Source organism: Musca domestica, unplaced genomic scaffold (assembly GCF_030504385.1).
Source record: "Musca domestica strain aabys unplaced genomic scaffold, Musca_domestica.polishedcontigs.V.1.1 20, whole genome shotgun sequence".
Taxonomy (NCBI): Eukaryota; Metazoa; Arthropoda; class Insecta; order Diptera; family Muscidae; genus Musca; species Musca domestica.
In genome coordinates this window covers 12,651,892-12,667,684 of record NW_026712250.1, presented here as the reverse complement: position 1 = coordinate 12,667,684, position 15,793 = coordinate 12,651,892, and the positions used below count along the sequence as shown (strand labels likewise).

The window sequence follows — 15,793 nt, the reverse complement described above, 5'->3', positions numbered from 1 at the left end:
ATCGGAAGGTACCCTTATATGGGGGCTATACGAAGACGTGAACATACAGGGACAATTTTATGCCGAAAGCTGTAGCATCCATTACGAACTTCAAATATCAAATTTGAAACCATTCCGGTGGATAATGTCGCTAAAATCATCAAAATACCGAATATCGGGAGGTACCGTTACATGCAGACTATACCAAAACGTGGACCTACATCATCTTTACAACAGATCTTGTGTTAGCAAAAATATTTGGATGTGTGAAATTTGAAGAGAACCGGATGGTTATTTCGCTTTCTTTGAGGGTTCTTCTTTTTTAAAACTTTGATCCTTTGTGTGGGAGGTACCAGAAGGAGTGATCCGATCTCTACCATCTTTAGAACAGATCTTGTGTTGGTGGAAATATTGAGCTGTGCCAAGTCTGAATAGAAGTGGATGTTAATTTCACGTTTTATGAGCTCCATGAATTTTCAAAACTTTGACCCCTTGTGGGGGAGGTACCAGAAAGAGTGGAGCGATATATTCCATGTTCACAGCAGATCTTGTTTTAGTAGAAATAATGCGATGTGTGAAATTTGAAGAGAACCGGATGCTTATTTCGTATTTTATTATCGTTTTTTGTTATTCAAAACATTGACTCTTTGTGGGAGAGGTACCAGAAGGAATGATCCGATCTCTACCATCTTTATAACAGATCTTGTGTTGATGGAAATATTGAAATGTACCACGTCTGAATGGAATCGGATGTTAATTTCTCGTTTTATGAGTTTCATGAATATTCGAAAATTTTCCCCTTTGTGGGGGAGGTATCAAAAGGAGTGGACCGATATCTTCCATATTCACACCACACCTTGCGTTACTGAAAATATTGTGATGTGTCTAATTTAAAGATAATCGGACTCTTACATCGCATTTTAGAAGAGTTTTAAATATTCAAAATTGTAATTTTTTTTTTTTTTTTGGGGGGGGGGGTTAACCGATATTGTCCATTTACGCACCTGCTGTAGCACTGATGCAAATATTAGGATTTGCAAAGTTGCAGTAAAATCGGAATATCCTTTCTCTTTATGTGCAGTAAATTATTTTCTTTGAAAATTTTGACATTTTGTGGGGGAGGTACCAGAAAGAGTGGACCGATGTTATCCATCTCCGAACTCAATGTAAGTTTGACAATAATATTACGATGTACCAAGTTTAGATCAAATCGAATAATCCCTTCGAGAGTTATCATGCGCAGCAGACAGCCAGACAGACAGACAGACGGACGAACGTTCATCGCTACATCGACTCCAAATATTCTGAAACGGATTTGGTACAACAAGGCCTAGGGTCTAAAACCGTTATTTCGCTGAGGAACGTTTTGGCCGTATCAATTGATATATTCCCTTTTTAGCCATATTACTGAGGGTATAAAAATATTTTTATCTGACTTAAGGAAAGGGAAATTGCTTTACCACCCCGCTCCCCCCCCCCTGGGGAAATTACTCTACCTTTCTTGTTGTACCATGGCAAGAGCTATTTCATGTGACATGGTATTACATCAAAGTAGGCGATGCCAGTTTCAACGGCGTTACTTTTGCCGCCACCAACATCCACACAATGGAAAGCCTTTATGATGGCGTGAGGCATATCGTCCTTATGAATTATGAATAATGCTTACATATTTCAATGGCTAAACCTAAAGAGCCAGCAACATTTTTATACCCTCCACCCTTCTATGGTGGGTATATTAGCAAGCTTTGTCATTCCGTTTGTAACTCCTCGAAATATTCATGATAGATCCTAAAATGTATATATATTCTGGATCAGCGTATAATTGTAAGACGATTTAGCGATGTCCGTCTGTCTGTTTAAAACACGCTATCTTTCGATCGAACTGAGATAGAAGGCTAACATTTTGCACAAATGTGTATTTTCCCCATAGGCATGTTAGGTTTGTAAATGGGCCATGTCGGTCCGCTAATTCGTATAGCCACCATATAACGGTATCTTCCGATATTCGGTATTTAGAGGGTTTTAAGCGACATTAGTCACCGGAATTTTTTACTTGTTATAATTTCCCAGGAAATTTGAAACTACAAATTATTTTTTTTTTATTTTATTTTTTTAATTGCATTGAGGCTTTATCAATTAATTAACAATTTTAATTTGTGGTAAATAAGCCAAGAGGTATCTCTGCTCGTTCAAGTGGGCCTACCTGATAGTTGACAAGTTTTCAGAGGCTATTGACTTTGGAAATAAACAAAACAATGTATTGTTTACAACGAAAAAAAGAAAAAATCGGAAATAAATTCAGTTTTCAAAAATGTGTCAGCAATTCCTACCGGCAATTCTACTCATCTTCAACACCTGTTATTGACATGCAAAAAAATAACCGGTTCGTCTCGCAAATGAAGAGCAATGTTGGGGTTGGTTCTCCTTGGAAACCGTAGCTAGAGTGTTACGTAAGACTTAAGTGAGTATTTTAGCAAAATGACCTAGTGACCTTGAAGAAGTAATTTACTGTTAGCCCATCTCACCTTGCTTGGGCTCGAGAGATTATTGTTGATTTCAGATAAAAAAAAACTCTGTTGCTTTTCGTTCCATTTAAATATATATTTTTGTAGTTCTTTGAAAATATTTACATAACCTCCAAAACAACCAGCCACACAATGGATGAACGAGGACAAACATGCTTCAGATAACTGTGCTGTAGTTTAATTCTTCACTTTTGGACGTATCAACATTTCGGCATATTTCAATGAATACTCATGGGTTTTCCATGTTTTCCAGACAATACCCTTGTTATTTGCTTCCTTCTTTTGCTTATATGGACCTGTTAGATGACTAAAAAATCAGTAAGATTAATATAATAATTAATAAGCATGGTAAACGAAAAAAAGTTCGGCCAGACAGAAATTACACATAACATTTCCACACCTGTGATAACATCTATCAAACCACCAGGCGCCTTTAAACCACTGGGCACAACTGCCATTGTCATTATCATTGTCCTTGTCCTTGGCACTGAATTGTTTTCCTTTATGATATGCCATGGCATCTCCAGCATCCCCACTATAATCACCCAGTATTGTAATTTTATAGTTTTGACCTTCATCGGCAATTTGAAAGCCATCATAGAGAGCGTAACGCTCTTCGCCTTCCCAATCTCTTAAAATTATTTTAAGTTCTATGTTCTCAGTGGCTGTGGTCAATTGATGCAATTTTTCTAGACCAATGAAAAATTCGCCATCGGGAGGATTTCCAAATCCCGTTTTGTATTCAGTCCAATTACGATAAAAATCAACAGAGCCATCCATACGCCTGAGAATTGTTGTCCAATTTAGCTGAGAATTCGATGTGGAATTTGACAAGGGAGATGACCTGTAATGTACATCAAGTTTTAAAAAAGAGGGAACATATTACGAAAATAAAAATAGAATGCAGTAGACAGTTGAAAAAATGGATAAAAATATTTGTTTAATTTCGACGAAACCGACGCCTATTGACCAAATACATCAGAAATGAGGAGAAATGTTAAGAAAGACCATAAATACTCAGGCTTCCATTCGTCTACATAAAATTGAGGTCTTGAGTTAAAAAAACTTGAGCTGCAAGTACATTAAGACTTCTTCGTAAAAAAACAAAGACTCGTAGGGTAAACAAGTACAAATTATGAGTCGAAATCGAACTAAGTCAACCTAAAACTCCTTTGTTCTTTTAGAAGAAGAAAAAGCCAGCCGATGACTTAAGCCAGTCAAAGAAGCTGTTTACGGAGTGAATTAAAAAAACTGCAACTACCAAATTTAGACTGCTCTCATTTCTAAGCCACTCGTCCGACAGCTGTTAAAATTATTCCAGTGACAGTTCATTATATTGTTTACAAGCGTACAAAAGCATTTTGGTGAGCATTTTCCAGAACAGAATTTATTCGTGATGGAATCCAAGCGTGATAAGGTGATTTCTTTTTATTTGGCTGGAAAACACAAGTGGCTATCGTTAGAGCCCTCCAGCATTTAAATGTGAATAAAATAATTTTGTGCGCTCGTTACCGCGATACTGGTAGCTTAGCCCGACATCAAGGAAGTGGACGGAAGAAAAGAGCAACATCAGCAGACATGGTTCGAAAAGAAGAAGAAAATTGAAACCCGCGTCGCAGTGGCCGAAAAATGGCTCTTGAGCTGATCACATCGAAATATTCCATTCGGCAAATATTGAAAAATGAGCTCGGGGTAAAGCCATTGAAATTCCAAAAAGTGCAAGAACTTACACCGCAACAGAAACAGAAAGAAAATAGACTCAAAAGAGCTAAACAGTTGCTTCGCTTGGCCGAAAATGGTGAACTGCCAATGAGAAAACATTCGTTGTCGACAGCAGTTTGTAAACAAACAAAATGATCGTGTTTACCTGCCAAAGAGGTCAGCTGAAAATGTGCACCTTCGGTTGGCCGGCCACCAGAACTCAAGCGCCGGCCATGGTGAGTGAGGTTGAGGGCCGCCATAACATCAGATGGTCGCTCTCCGCTCGTATTAATCGATCGTGGCATCAGAACAAATGCCGAATATTATAGCGAAAATATGCTGGCGGGTGTATTAAAGCCTTGGGCACGCAAAGATTTTGGCCGCAGACCTTGTACATTTCAACAGGACTCGGCACCATTGAACTCAGCAGCGCACCACCCAAAAATGGTTACAAAATGAGGTTCCTCGCTTCATTTCCAGCGCACAATGGCCACCAAAAAACCTCCGGATACCAAACCGTTGGACTCCGTTGTGTCTGGAGTATATTGGAAAGCAAGATTGGCACTAAAAAATACCAAAGTGTCGATCATCTCATGCAAGTGCTTCACCGGGAATGGGCCAAATACCGCAGAACAACATTCGGGCAGCGGGCGACGATTTCATTGGCCGTTTGAAGGCCATAATTCGTGCCAAAGGTGACCAAATCCAACAAATCTACACTTATTCTAAAATTTGATGCTATTTGAGACATTTTTTGCTTTCATTCAATAAAATTAAAAAAAAAATGTTAAAATTATGGCGTTTGACTTTGTTGCAGTCTTGTTTTTTATCTCACCCTGCATGTGCTTGCCCCTTATGGTCCAAAGTTGTGAATAAATTATGTAGAGAAGTAGAATTTGTAGAATTAAGCTCTAGAATTGGGAATAGTGTTCAATTTAATTTATTAACAGAAATGGTAACAAACTTGATATCCTCCTTTTTTTGCCTCTGCCATTATGGCCAAATGAACGAGTATAGGTTGGAACATTTATTCAATGACATAGAGAAAACATTTTTGTACATACCCATTACTGGCTTCCACGGTCCACTTGCTGAGATTATTATGCATCCCTTGGTAATGATTCATTATTTGTTTTATTTCAATCCCTTGTTGCTGTTGGCTGAAAAAAGAAAAACCACAAAATATTAATTTGGGGCATTTCTTCGGTCACAACAAATGCCTTGGGAGAGGTTTTATTGTTCAGTGATATGGCCATGATATTCCCCCTTTGGAATTGACAAGGGAAATCAATACACCTACATTTTTGTTAAGTCGTCAATTCTGAAATAAAAAGTGATATTTGAAGTCTAGCTACTCTCTTCTTCTTCTCGCTTCATTTTATCTCAAATACCCACTTTTGGTTCACATCGGCATTATGGGTTTTCATATCAGCAATTTGGGTTTTTATATCTGCAATATGGGTCCTCATATCAGCAATATTGCTGTTCAACTTTTGCGTTTCCACCAACAGGGTATTCACTTTTAGAAATAAGTTCTTCCACAAAATCAAACGATGCTCATCTTCATGGGGATTCTAAAAATGTTTCAAAAGACCTAACAATACCCCTCAAATGTTATTATTGCCTTCAACTCACATAGTACTCCTCTTGGGGAGGGGTGCTGCTGGAATTGGTGTCTGCGCCATAAACTGTATTATCGCAGATTAATATTTTCAAAATAAAAGCAATTACAAGAATTGATTTCATTTTGTTTCCGAATATCTGCCACAATGAAGATTCTGAAACAAACTGACGTATGATGAGACCAAAAAATGTTTTCCCAACCATTGTCTTCTTATCAAAAAATATGACCCCGGCAAGTGGCTGACATGCGAACTTATCTCTTCATACGAGGAGGGAACTGAGTTAATTCTTATACGCTCTAGGAACCTAAAATTCTTGCTCTTATGTCACGTGCAGAATTTTGTTGAATTTGAGTTTTATTTGACAGGTGGGAAGAGTGTTCTTTGTGCGCTCTCACAAAACCCCCAATTCGCCAAGGACAAATTTACGGGGGAATAACAACCACAAAATATACATGAGTGTGTGTGTGTGTGTGTGTGTAAATTTTGGAAGTCTAACTTTAAATGCAAATTTATCAAACATTTCCTCTACGGTCGGCCCACGTTTTGGTATATCCCCCCATATAATGGTACCCCTCCCTATATTCAGTATTTTTATAATTTTAGCGGCCTTATTCACCGTAACTGTTTCAAATTTGGTATTTGAAGTTAGTAATGGATACTACATCCTATGACAGAAAATTGTCCCTGTATGTTCACGCCGTCGTATAGCCCCCATATAACGATACCTTCCGATATTCGGTATTTTGATGATTTTAGCGATATTATTCAACGGAATTGTTTCAAATTTCGTATTCGGAGATCTTCATGGGTACTTCAAGCTGTGACAAAAAATTACTTATTCAGGTCCTCGACTTCGTACAGTCCCTGTTATATGGCTATACCGATATTCGGCATTTTAATGATTTTAGCGACGTTATTCACCGGAATTGCTTCAAATTTGGTATTTGAAATTCGCAACGGATACTGCAGCCTAAGGCAGAAAATTGTCTCTGCAGGTCGACGCCGTCGTATAGCCCCCATATAACTGCACCTCCCGATATTCGGTATTTTGAAAATTTTAGCGGTATTATCCAACGGAATTGTTTCAAATTTGGTATTTGAAGTTCGTAATGGATACTACATCCTATGACAGAAAATTGTCTGTGCAGGTGCAAGTCTTCGTATAGCCACAACATAACTGCACCTCCCTATTTTCGGTATTTTGAAAATTTTAGCGACATTATTCACCGGAATTGTTTCAAATTTGGTATTTGAAGTTAGTAATGGATACTACATCCTATGACAGAAAATTGTCCCTGTATGTTCACGCCGTCGTATAGCCCCCATATAACGATACCTTCCGATATTCGGTATTTTGATGATTTTAGCGATATTATTCAACGGAATTGTTTCAAATTTGGTATTTGAAGTTCGTAATGCATACCACAGCCTAAGACAGAAAATTGTCTCTGAAGGTCGACGCCGTCGTATAGCCCCCATATAACTTCAGCTCCCGATATTCGGTATTTTGATGATTTAAGCCAAATTATTCACCGAAAATGTTTCAAATTTGATATTTGAAGTTCGTAATGGATACTACAGCCTTGGGCAAAAAATTGTCCCTGCATGTTCACGTCTTTGTATAACCCCCATATAACTGCACCTGCATTTTGAAAATTTTAGCGACATTATTCACCGGAATTGTTTCAAATTTGGTATTTGAAGTTAGTAATGGATACTACATCCTATGACAGAAAATTGTCCCTGTATGTTCACGCCGTCGTATAGCCCCCATATAACGATACCTTCCGATATTCGGTATTTTGATGATTTTAGCGATATTATTCAACGGAATTGTTTCAAATTTGGTATTTGAAGTTCGTAATGCATACCACAGCCTAAGACAGAAAATTGTCTCTGAAGGTCGACGCCGTCGTATAGCCCCCATATAACTTCAGCTCCCGATATTCGGTATTTTGATGATTTAAGCCAAATTATTCACCGAAAATGTTTCAAATTTGATATTTGAAGTTCGTAATGGATACTACATCCTATGACAGAAAATTGTCTGTGCAGGTCCAAGTCTTCGTATAGCCACCATATAACTGCACCTCCCGATATTCGGCATTTTTATGATTTTAGCAACATTATTTACCAGAATTGTTTCAAATTTGGTATTTGAAGCTCGTTATGGATACTACAGCCTATGACAGAAAATTGTCTCTGCAGGTCTACGTCTTCGTATGGCCCCCATATAACGATACCTCCCGATATTCGGTATTTTGAAAATTTTAGCGACATTATTTACCGGAATTGTTTCAAATTTGGTATTTGAAGTTAGTAATGGATACTACATCCTATGACAGAAAATTGTCCCTGTATGTTCACGCCGTCGTATAGCCACCATATAACGAAACCTTCCGATATTCGGTATTTTGATGATTTTAGCGACATTATTCACCGGAATTGTTTCAAATTTGGTATTTGAAGTTAGTAATGGATACTACATCTTATGACAGGAAATTGTCTGTGCAGGTCCAAGTCTTCGTATAGCCCCCATATAACTGCACCTCCCGATTTTCGGTATTTTGATGATTTTAGCGATATTATTCACCGGAATTGTTTCAAATTTGGTATTTGAAGTTCGTAATGGATACTACATCCTATGACAGAAAATTGTCCCGGTACGTTCACGCCGTCGTATTGCCCCCATATAACTGCACCTCCCGATTTTTGGTATTTTGATGATTTTAGCGACATTATTCACCGGAATTATTTCAAATTTGGTGTTTGAAGTTCGTAATGGATACTACAGCCTTGGGCAAAAAATTGTCTCTGCAGGTTCACGTCTTCGTATAACGGCAACATTCGGTATTTTTAAGATTTTAATAGAATTTTTAACGGATTTGTTTTATTTATTTATTTTTTATTTATTTATTTTTTTTATTTATTATTTTTTTTTTTTTTTGAAAATTTCCAAATTTGTTTCAAATGTTGGAGGGTATTAAAAGTTCGGCCTGGCCGAACTTACAGCTTTTTTACTTGTTAGTACTAATTTCCCCCCACAAGCCCAGTGTGCCGAATGTTTGTCTTTACGCCAATGATCTAATGAGCTCAAGTTCGGCTTAATCTTTAGTTGTCATCTCTAGTACATTTCGTTTTTTTTTTTTTTGCAGTTTTTGTTTCTGCTATTCTTTGCTAAATATTTTTATTATTGTTTGTCTTAATTAATAATAAACAAGCTGACAGGCTGGATGACTGCAAAACCTATTACAGCATCTAGCCCCTTTCTCTCGCGCTCTCTCTCTCTTTCATCTCTCTCGTTGGAAGTATAAAAACGAATTACTCAACTGCCACTTTGTTAGTTTATGACAGGCTGGCTGTTTGAAGAAATTAATTATTTAAAACAATGAAATTAGTTTACGCCTTTACACTTTGCATTGCTGCTATTGTTTTTGTGCATCAATTGCCAGGTAGGTGGAAAGAAAATTAGTTTCTATTTTTTTGCGATTATATAAATGAAATTTTCGAAATTTTCATACACAAGGAACCTCTGCTGTCACGGAACCTGTGTGTGCCTATAGAAATTCTCAAGATGATACGGTCTTCTTGAAATATCTACCCTATGCCAAGCGTGGTGAAGAATATGTGGATTTTGGCACTGATGGCAAGTGTTTGAAGAAGGCAACCTGCAGCGATACCTTCAAAACCGTGGTTGATGAGTAAGTTTTCTTTTGTTTTTTTGACTTTAAAAAATGTTTCATAACCTACATCACAATAGGTTAAGGGCATTTGGTCTTGGTGCATTTGTTTGTAACGATATTGAGCCATAATTACTTTTGACGATCTTCATAGAATCACTTTCTGAGGCGATTTAGGCAGTCAGTCCGTCCGTCTGGCCATGTATTGTTGTGAACAAAATGCAGAGAGGAAATTTTCCAAACAATATTTGAAATTGGTGAGAATCGGTTAAAATTTGGGTATAGCTCCCATATATATATTCAACCGATTTCGGGTAAATTGTGCACCAACTGGCCAATATCAGGTCAAATGACCCGAATTTTGGTACATCCTGCCGAATTCAGTCTGGAAGCAAGTACATCAAATTTGGTGAAAATCGGTTCAGATATAGCTATAGCTCCCATATATATAATTCATCCGATTTGGGGTTCTAAATGCCTCACAAGCGTAATATGTACTCCACAACAATGATATTTGGTCGCAGATATCAAATACAACCCAGAAACACACTTGCCAAATTGTATCAAAATCGCTTCAGGTTTGGATGTATCTGCCATATATATCCTCAGCCGATTTCGGGTGAATTGTCCACCAACTGACCAATATCAGTCCAAATGATCTGAATTTTGGTACATCCTGCCGAATTCAGTCTGGAAGCAAGTACATTAAATTTGGTGAAAATCGGTTCAGATATAGCTATAGCTCCCATATATATAATTCATCCGATTTGGGGGGTTTATGTCCCTCACAAGCGTAATATGTACTCCACAACAATGATATTTGGTACCAGATATCAAATACAACCCAGAAATACCCTTGCTAAATTTTATCAAAATCGGTTCAGATTTGAGTATAGCTCCCTTATATATCATCAACCGATTTCGGCTTAATTGTCCACCAAATGGCCAATATCAAGCCAAATGACCTGAATTTTGGTACATCCTGCCGAATTTGGTCCAGAAGCAAATACAGTACATTTGGTGAAAATCGGTTCAGATATAGCTATAGCTCCCATATATATGCTTCATCCGATTTGGAGTTTTAGGACTCTCACAGGCGTAATATGCATTCGACAACAATGATATTTGGTACCAGATATCAGATACAGCTCGGAAATAAGTCTATCAAATTTTATCAAAATCGGTTCAGATTTGGATATAGCTCCCATATATATATCTTCAACCGATTTCGGGTTAATGGTCAACCAAATGGCCAATATAAGGTCAAATGACCTGAATTTTGGTAAATCACATCTAATTAATTCTAGAAACAAGTACATCAAATTTGGTGAAAATCGGTTCAGATATAGCTATAGTTCCCATATATATGTTTTATCCGATTTGGGGTTTGAGGACCCTCACAAGCGTAATATGCACTTCACAAGAATGATATTTGGTCCCAGATATCTTATAGAGCTCGGAAATACCTCTGCTAAATTTTATCAAGATCGGTTCAGATGTGGATATAGCTTCCATAGATATCCTTATTTCAGAATTATATCCGATTTCATCCGATTTATTGTTCAAATAATAATAGGTTGATAGATGGTGTGATTTACTTCAAATAAATTATTTTGTTACGGGAGCCCTACTAAATATACATAGTGGTGTAGGGTATCATATAGTCGGCCCCGTCCGACTTTTGACTTTTCCTTACTGGTTAACTTAAAAATATGTTTTTTTTTTTTTTTTGTTTCAGATGCAAACAATTCCCCGTTACCTGTGCCAATAAAAAACGTTACGATGGTGTATTTCCTGCTTGTTGTGTTAAGTGCTAAAATGTCTTGATGACGGATTTTTGTAACATATATAATATATATACTATATAAATATATATAAATACACTTTTTTAAGAATAAAAATTAAAATCAAATTCGTGCTCTGTTTAGGTCCTTGGACGTATTTTCATTTCAACAAATTTCATCGAATAATTAAAACCCTTCCATGTGGACCATAGTATTTTCGGCATCTCAAAGCATTCACCCTGTGTCCTGTACACCGAATTCAAATTGCTAAAACGAGAGAGAGAGAGGGAGAGTTACTCTCAGAGAATTCTCAGAGACTCAATCATTTGCCATGACATCCCTTTCCCACTCACCTATCCACACATTGATTAAACCACCAGCCGCCACCATAGTTGCGTGGACACATACCCGAATTGGAATGATCCAGTGTGGAGAATTTCATGCCCTTGTGATAGGCCAAGGCATCACCGGCTGTCCCAGAATACTCGCCCAATTCCTTGAGGGCATATTCCTCCGATTCACTGCCAATCTGAAAGTGATCATAGCGGGCATAACGCTCCTCATACTCCCAGTCACGCAGCGTGACCAGCAATTCATGCGCTCCCTCATAGGTGGTTATGGTGTGCAGTCTTTCCAGGCCCAAAAAGAATTCACCCTCGGGATTGCCAAAACCATTGCGATAGTCATCCCAATTACGTTGGAAATTTTCGGAGCCATCTTGACGACGTAAAACTACTGTCCATTCATGCCGGGGCGGCGATGCTGTGACCGAGGATGAGGCAGCGGATTCTCGTGCTGGCTGTGCGGTTACTCGTTTTTCCACCACTTGTGCCGCTGGACATTTTCTCTCCCTTTTGATGTGCTTGAATATATTGGATATTTCGTGGCCCTGGTGAGATTGCCTGGAACAGAGGATTCGAATTATGTTGATTTTTTTTTTTAAATTTCCAAATACTTTTCTCTCATCTCCTGCATGAGTTGACTAAGAGAGTTCGTTTCATCCAGAAGTCTATTGAGTTTTGAATAGAGTACCCTCCACAGTTCGGCATCATTGTCTTCAGGTATGGGGTCCTAAGATAGAGGGAGAAAGCGAAAAAAAATTAAATATGTAAAAAAGCTATAAGTTCGGCCGGGCCGAACTTTGAATAACCTGCACCATTTGGAACAAATTTTCAAAAAAATAAAATCCATTGAAAATTCTGTAAAAATCTTAGAGATACCGAATGTAGCTGTTATATTAAGGTCTATACGACGACATGGACCTGCATAGGTAACATTTGTCATAATCCATTATAATATTCAAATGCGAGACTTGAGAAAAAAAATAAGAAAATAATGTCGCTAAAATCATCAAAATGCCGAATATCGGGAGATGCCGTTATATGGGGGCTATACGATAACGTGGACCGGCACAGACAATTTTCTGCCATAGGCTGTAGCATCCATTACGAACTTCAAATACCAAATTTGAAATAAATCCGTTGAATAATGTAGCTAAAATCATCAAAGTTCTGAATATCGGGAGTTACCATTATATGGAGGCTATACGAAGACGTGGACTTGCACAGATAATTTTCTGTCTCAGTCTGTAGTATCCGTTACGAACTTCAAATACCAAATTTGAAACAATTCCGTTGAATAATGTCACTAAAATCATGAAAATACCGAATATCGGGAGGTACCCTTATATGGGGGCTATACGAAGACGTGGACCGGCACAGACAATTTTCTGTCTTAGGCTGCAGTATCCGTTACGGACTTCAAATACCAAATTTGAAAAAATTCCGTTAAATAATGTCGCTAAAATCATCAAAATACCGAATATCGGGAGGTACCGTTATATGGGGGCTATACTCAAAAGGTGGACCTACATATTCTATTTTCAATGCCAAAAGTCCTGCAGACATAACATACATTTAAGTAAATTTTTATCAATCTACTTCAATTCGTTCGGAAGCTAGAGTGATTTCCATAGACGGACGGATATCGCTAAATCGACATAGAATTTTATGCTGATCAAGAATAAACGGAATGACAAACTTAATATACCCTCCAAACTATGGAGGAGAATAAAAATTCGGTGAAAATTTGGGTGGCGCGTGCTGAGTCAACTTTGCAAATCGTAATAGTTTCATCAGTGCTAGGTCAGATGTGGAAGTCAACAAAATCGGTTCACTCCTTGTGGTACCTCCCCCACAAAGTGTCAATATTTGGAGTATCCATGAGGCTCATAAATCACCAAAATTAACAACCGATTCCATTCCAGACTTGGCACATCTCAATATTTTCATCAACACAATATCTGTTAAAATATGGTAGAGATCAGACCATCTCTTCTGGTACCTGCCCCACAAAGGGCCAAAGTTTCGAATAAACAAAACGATCATAAAACCCGAAATAAGCATCCAGTTCTCTTCAAATTACACACATCCCAATATTTTTATTAACCCAACAACTGGTGTGAAGATGGAATATATCGGTCCACTCCTTGTGGTACCTTCCACACAAAGGGTCAAAATTTTGAATAACCACGAAGCTCATAAAACGTCCAATTAACACCCGATTCCATTCAGACTTGGCACATCTCAATATTTCCATCAACACAATATCTGTTTTAAAGATGGTAAAGATCAGACAATTTCTTCTGGTACCTCCCCAACAAAGGGTCAAAATTTTCGAATAATCAAAACGATCATAATATCCGAAATAAGCATCCAGTTCTCTTAAAATTACACACATCACAATATTTTTATTAAACCAAGGTCTGGTGTGAAGATGGAATATATCGGTCTATTCCTTGTGGGACCTCCCCCACAAAGGGTGAAAATTTTGAATAATTGTAACTTTTATAAAATTGGATGTAGGTGTCCGATTGTCTTCAAATTACACACATAACTGTATTTTTATTAACCCAAAACCTCCCCCACAAAGTGTCAAAGTTTGGAGTATCCATGGGGCTCATAAATCACCAGAATTAACAACCGATTCCATTCAGACGTGGTACATCTCAATATTTCCATCAACACAATATCTGTTTTAAAGATGGTAGAGATCAGACAGTTTCTTCTGGTACCTGCCCCTCAAGGCTGGGGGTATACATCTGTCGGTAAAACCGACTGATACTATTTTACTTCTCCTTTTTGGCCCTTAGATGTGATGATTTATTTCGTTTTGTTTTTTTTTCGACTCACCTGAGCCTTGGCATAATGCAGTCCAACAACCAGAATCAAGAATATCCACCGGAATCTCATTATGTCTTCTAATCTTGTTGTACAGTTTACGTTCGAAATCTTACTAAACCTCTTCAAAGTATATTAGGGTACTTATATGCAGTTTTTTTTTTTGGATTATTAACATAAAAGATTTAAACAAACAAGGCGTTGAAGATAAAGTATTCATTTGGAGTTCGCAACGACCAAGGGGATGACTATACTGAGAAAAAAAAAAAAAACAAAAATGGGAGCAGTCTCTATATTTTGAAATATTTAGAGGCACTCCTTAGAAGCAAAAGGTTTAAAATCTTTTAAAACGATAGCCCTTTACGTCACTACCTCATATATCTTCCCCCAAAAAAAAGAAAATATCCACATCCCTGCATGAGAAGCCTTCATAAGTCGACCCATTATCCTAAATTCTTATCTATAAGATAAACATATTACTATATATCTTATCTCCACACATATTGCATAGAGATTTATCTTCTGTTTTCGGTTTTGTTTTTTTTTTGGCGAGAAAATATTTATGTTTGTGAAATAACAATTTTGAATTTTGCAATGTTTGGCAATGGATTCAAATTGTTTGTTTAGCACATATTTTCGTGGCAAAACATACACAATGGGGTTTAGATAAAATTTCATTAACGATATATCCACTAAAGGTAAAGGAGGAACGGTGATGCCGGGAAAACGAAACGACAAATAAAAAACATAGACAATTTTCTATCATAGGCTGTAGTATCCATTACGAACTTCAAATACCAAATTTTGAAACAATTCCGTTGAATAATGTCGCTAAAATCATCAAAATACCGAATATCGGGAGGTGCCGTTATATGGGGGCTATACGAAGGCGTGGGTCTGCACGGACAATTTTCTGTCTTAGGCTGTAGTGTCCATTACGAACTTCAAATACCAAATTTGAAACAATTCGGGAGAATAATAATCGCTAAAATTATCAAAATATTGAATATCGGGAGATACCATTATATGGGAGCTATACGAAGACGTAGACCTGTACAGACAATTTTTTGTCATTGGTTGTAGTATCCATTACGAACTTCAAATACCAAATTTCAAACAATTCCGTTGAATAATAATCTCTAAAATTATCAAAATACCGAATATCGGGAGGTACCGATATATGGGGGCTATACGAAGAGGTGGATCTGCATAGACAATTTTCTGTCATAGGCTGTAGTGTCTATTACGAACTTCAAATACCAAATATGAAACAATTCCGGTGAATAATGTCGCTAAAATCATCAAAATACCGAATATCGG

At 37.4% G+C, this 15,793-nt stretch overlaps 3 protein-coding genes across 3 annotated transcripts; 1 reads left to right on the top strand and 2 right to left on the bottom strand.

Annotated features, from left to right (window-relative positions):
* Positions 1–2,559: 2,559 nt before the first annotated feature.
* LOC101897015 (ficolin-2-like) lies at positions 2,560–6,020 on the bottom strand. The gene is made up of 6 exons (XM_005189944.4): positions 5,841–6,020; positions 5,601–5,779; positions 5,506–5,526; positions 5,270–5,365; positions 2,905–3,348; positions 2,560–2,811 (listed from the first exon to the last, which is right to left on the bottom strand). The coding sequence occupies exons 1-6, from the start codon at positions 5,949–5,951 to the stop codon at positions 2,682–2,684; spliced, it is 981 nt and encodes a 326-aa protein (XP_005190001.1). The 5' UTR covers positions 5,952–6,020; the 3' UTR covers positions 2,560–2,681.
* Positions 6,021–9,123: 3,103 nt separating this feature from the next.
* Positions 9,124–11,422, top strand: LOC101900118 (uncharacterized). The gene is made up of 3 exons (XM_059122448.1): positions 9,124–9,282; positions 9,357–9,531; positions 11,249–11,422. The coding sequence occupies exons 1-3, from the start codon at positions 9,219–9,221 to the stop codon at positions 11,325–11,327; spliced, it is 318 nt and encodes a 105-aa protein (XP_058978431.1). The 5' UTR covers positions 9,124–9,218; the 3' UTR covers positions 11,328–11,422.
* LOC101896844 (fibrinogen-like protein 1) lies at positions 11,296–14,627 on the bottom strand. Its single transcript, XM_005189943.4, has 4 exons — positions 14,486–14,627; positions 12,250–12,365; positions 11,648–12,196; positions 11,296–11,561 (listed from the first exon to the last, which is right to left on the bottom strand). The coding sequence occupies exons 1-4, from the start codon at positions 14,543–14,545 to the stop codon at positions 11,435–11,437; spliced, it is 852 nt and encodes a 283-aa protein (XP_005190000.1). The 5' UTR covers positions 14,546–14,627; the 3' UTR covers positions 11,296–11,434.
* Positions 14,628–15,793: the final 1,166 nt, after the last annotated feature.

Bases quoted from the DNA above. Each gene is read 5' to 3' on its own strand.
- LOC101900118 (XM_059122448.1), top strand. From the start codon at position 9,219: ATGAAATTAGTTTACGCCTTTACACTTTGCATTGCTGCTATTGTTTTT. The intron at 9,283-9,356 runs GTAGGTGGAAAG...TTCATACACAAG, and splicing joins TTTTGTGCATCAATTGCCAG to GAACCTCTGCTGTCACGGAA. The intron at 9,532-11,248 runs GTAAGTTTTCTT...TTTTTGTTTCAG, and splicing joins TTCAAAACCGTGGTTGATGA to ATGCAAACAATTCCCCGTTA.
- LOC101896844 (XM_005189943.4), bottom strand. From the start codon at position 14,545: ATGAGATTCCGGTGGATATTCTTGATTCTGGTTGTTGGACTGCATTAT. The intron at 12,197-12,249 runs GTATTTGGAAAT...CCTCTGTTCCAG, and splicing joins ATGCAGGAGATGAGAGAAAA to GCAATCTCACCAGGGCCACG. The intron at 11,562-11,647 runs GTGAGTGGGAAA...CTCTCGTTTTAG, and splicing joins TTTAATCAATGTGTGGATAG to CAATTTGAATTCGGTGTACA.
- LOC101897015 (XM_005189944.4), bottom strand. From the start codon at position 5,951: ATGAAATCAATTCTTGTAATTGCTTTTATTTTGAAAATATTAATCTGC. The intron at 5,780-5,840 runs GTGAGTTGAAGG...AAACATTTTTAG, and splicing joins CTCCCCAAGAGGAGTACTAT to AATCCCCATGAAGATGAGCA. The intron at 5,366-5,505 runs GTAGGTGTATTG...TTCTTTTTTCAG, and splicing joins ATTGACGACTTAACAAAAAT to CCAACAGCAACAAGGGATTG.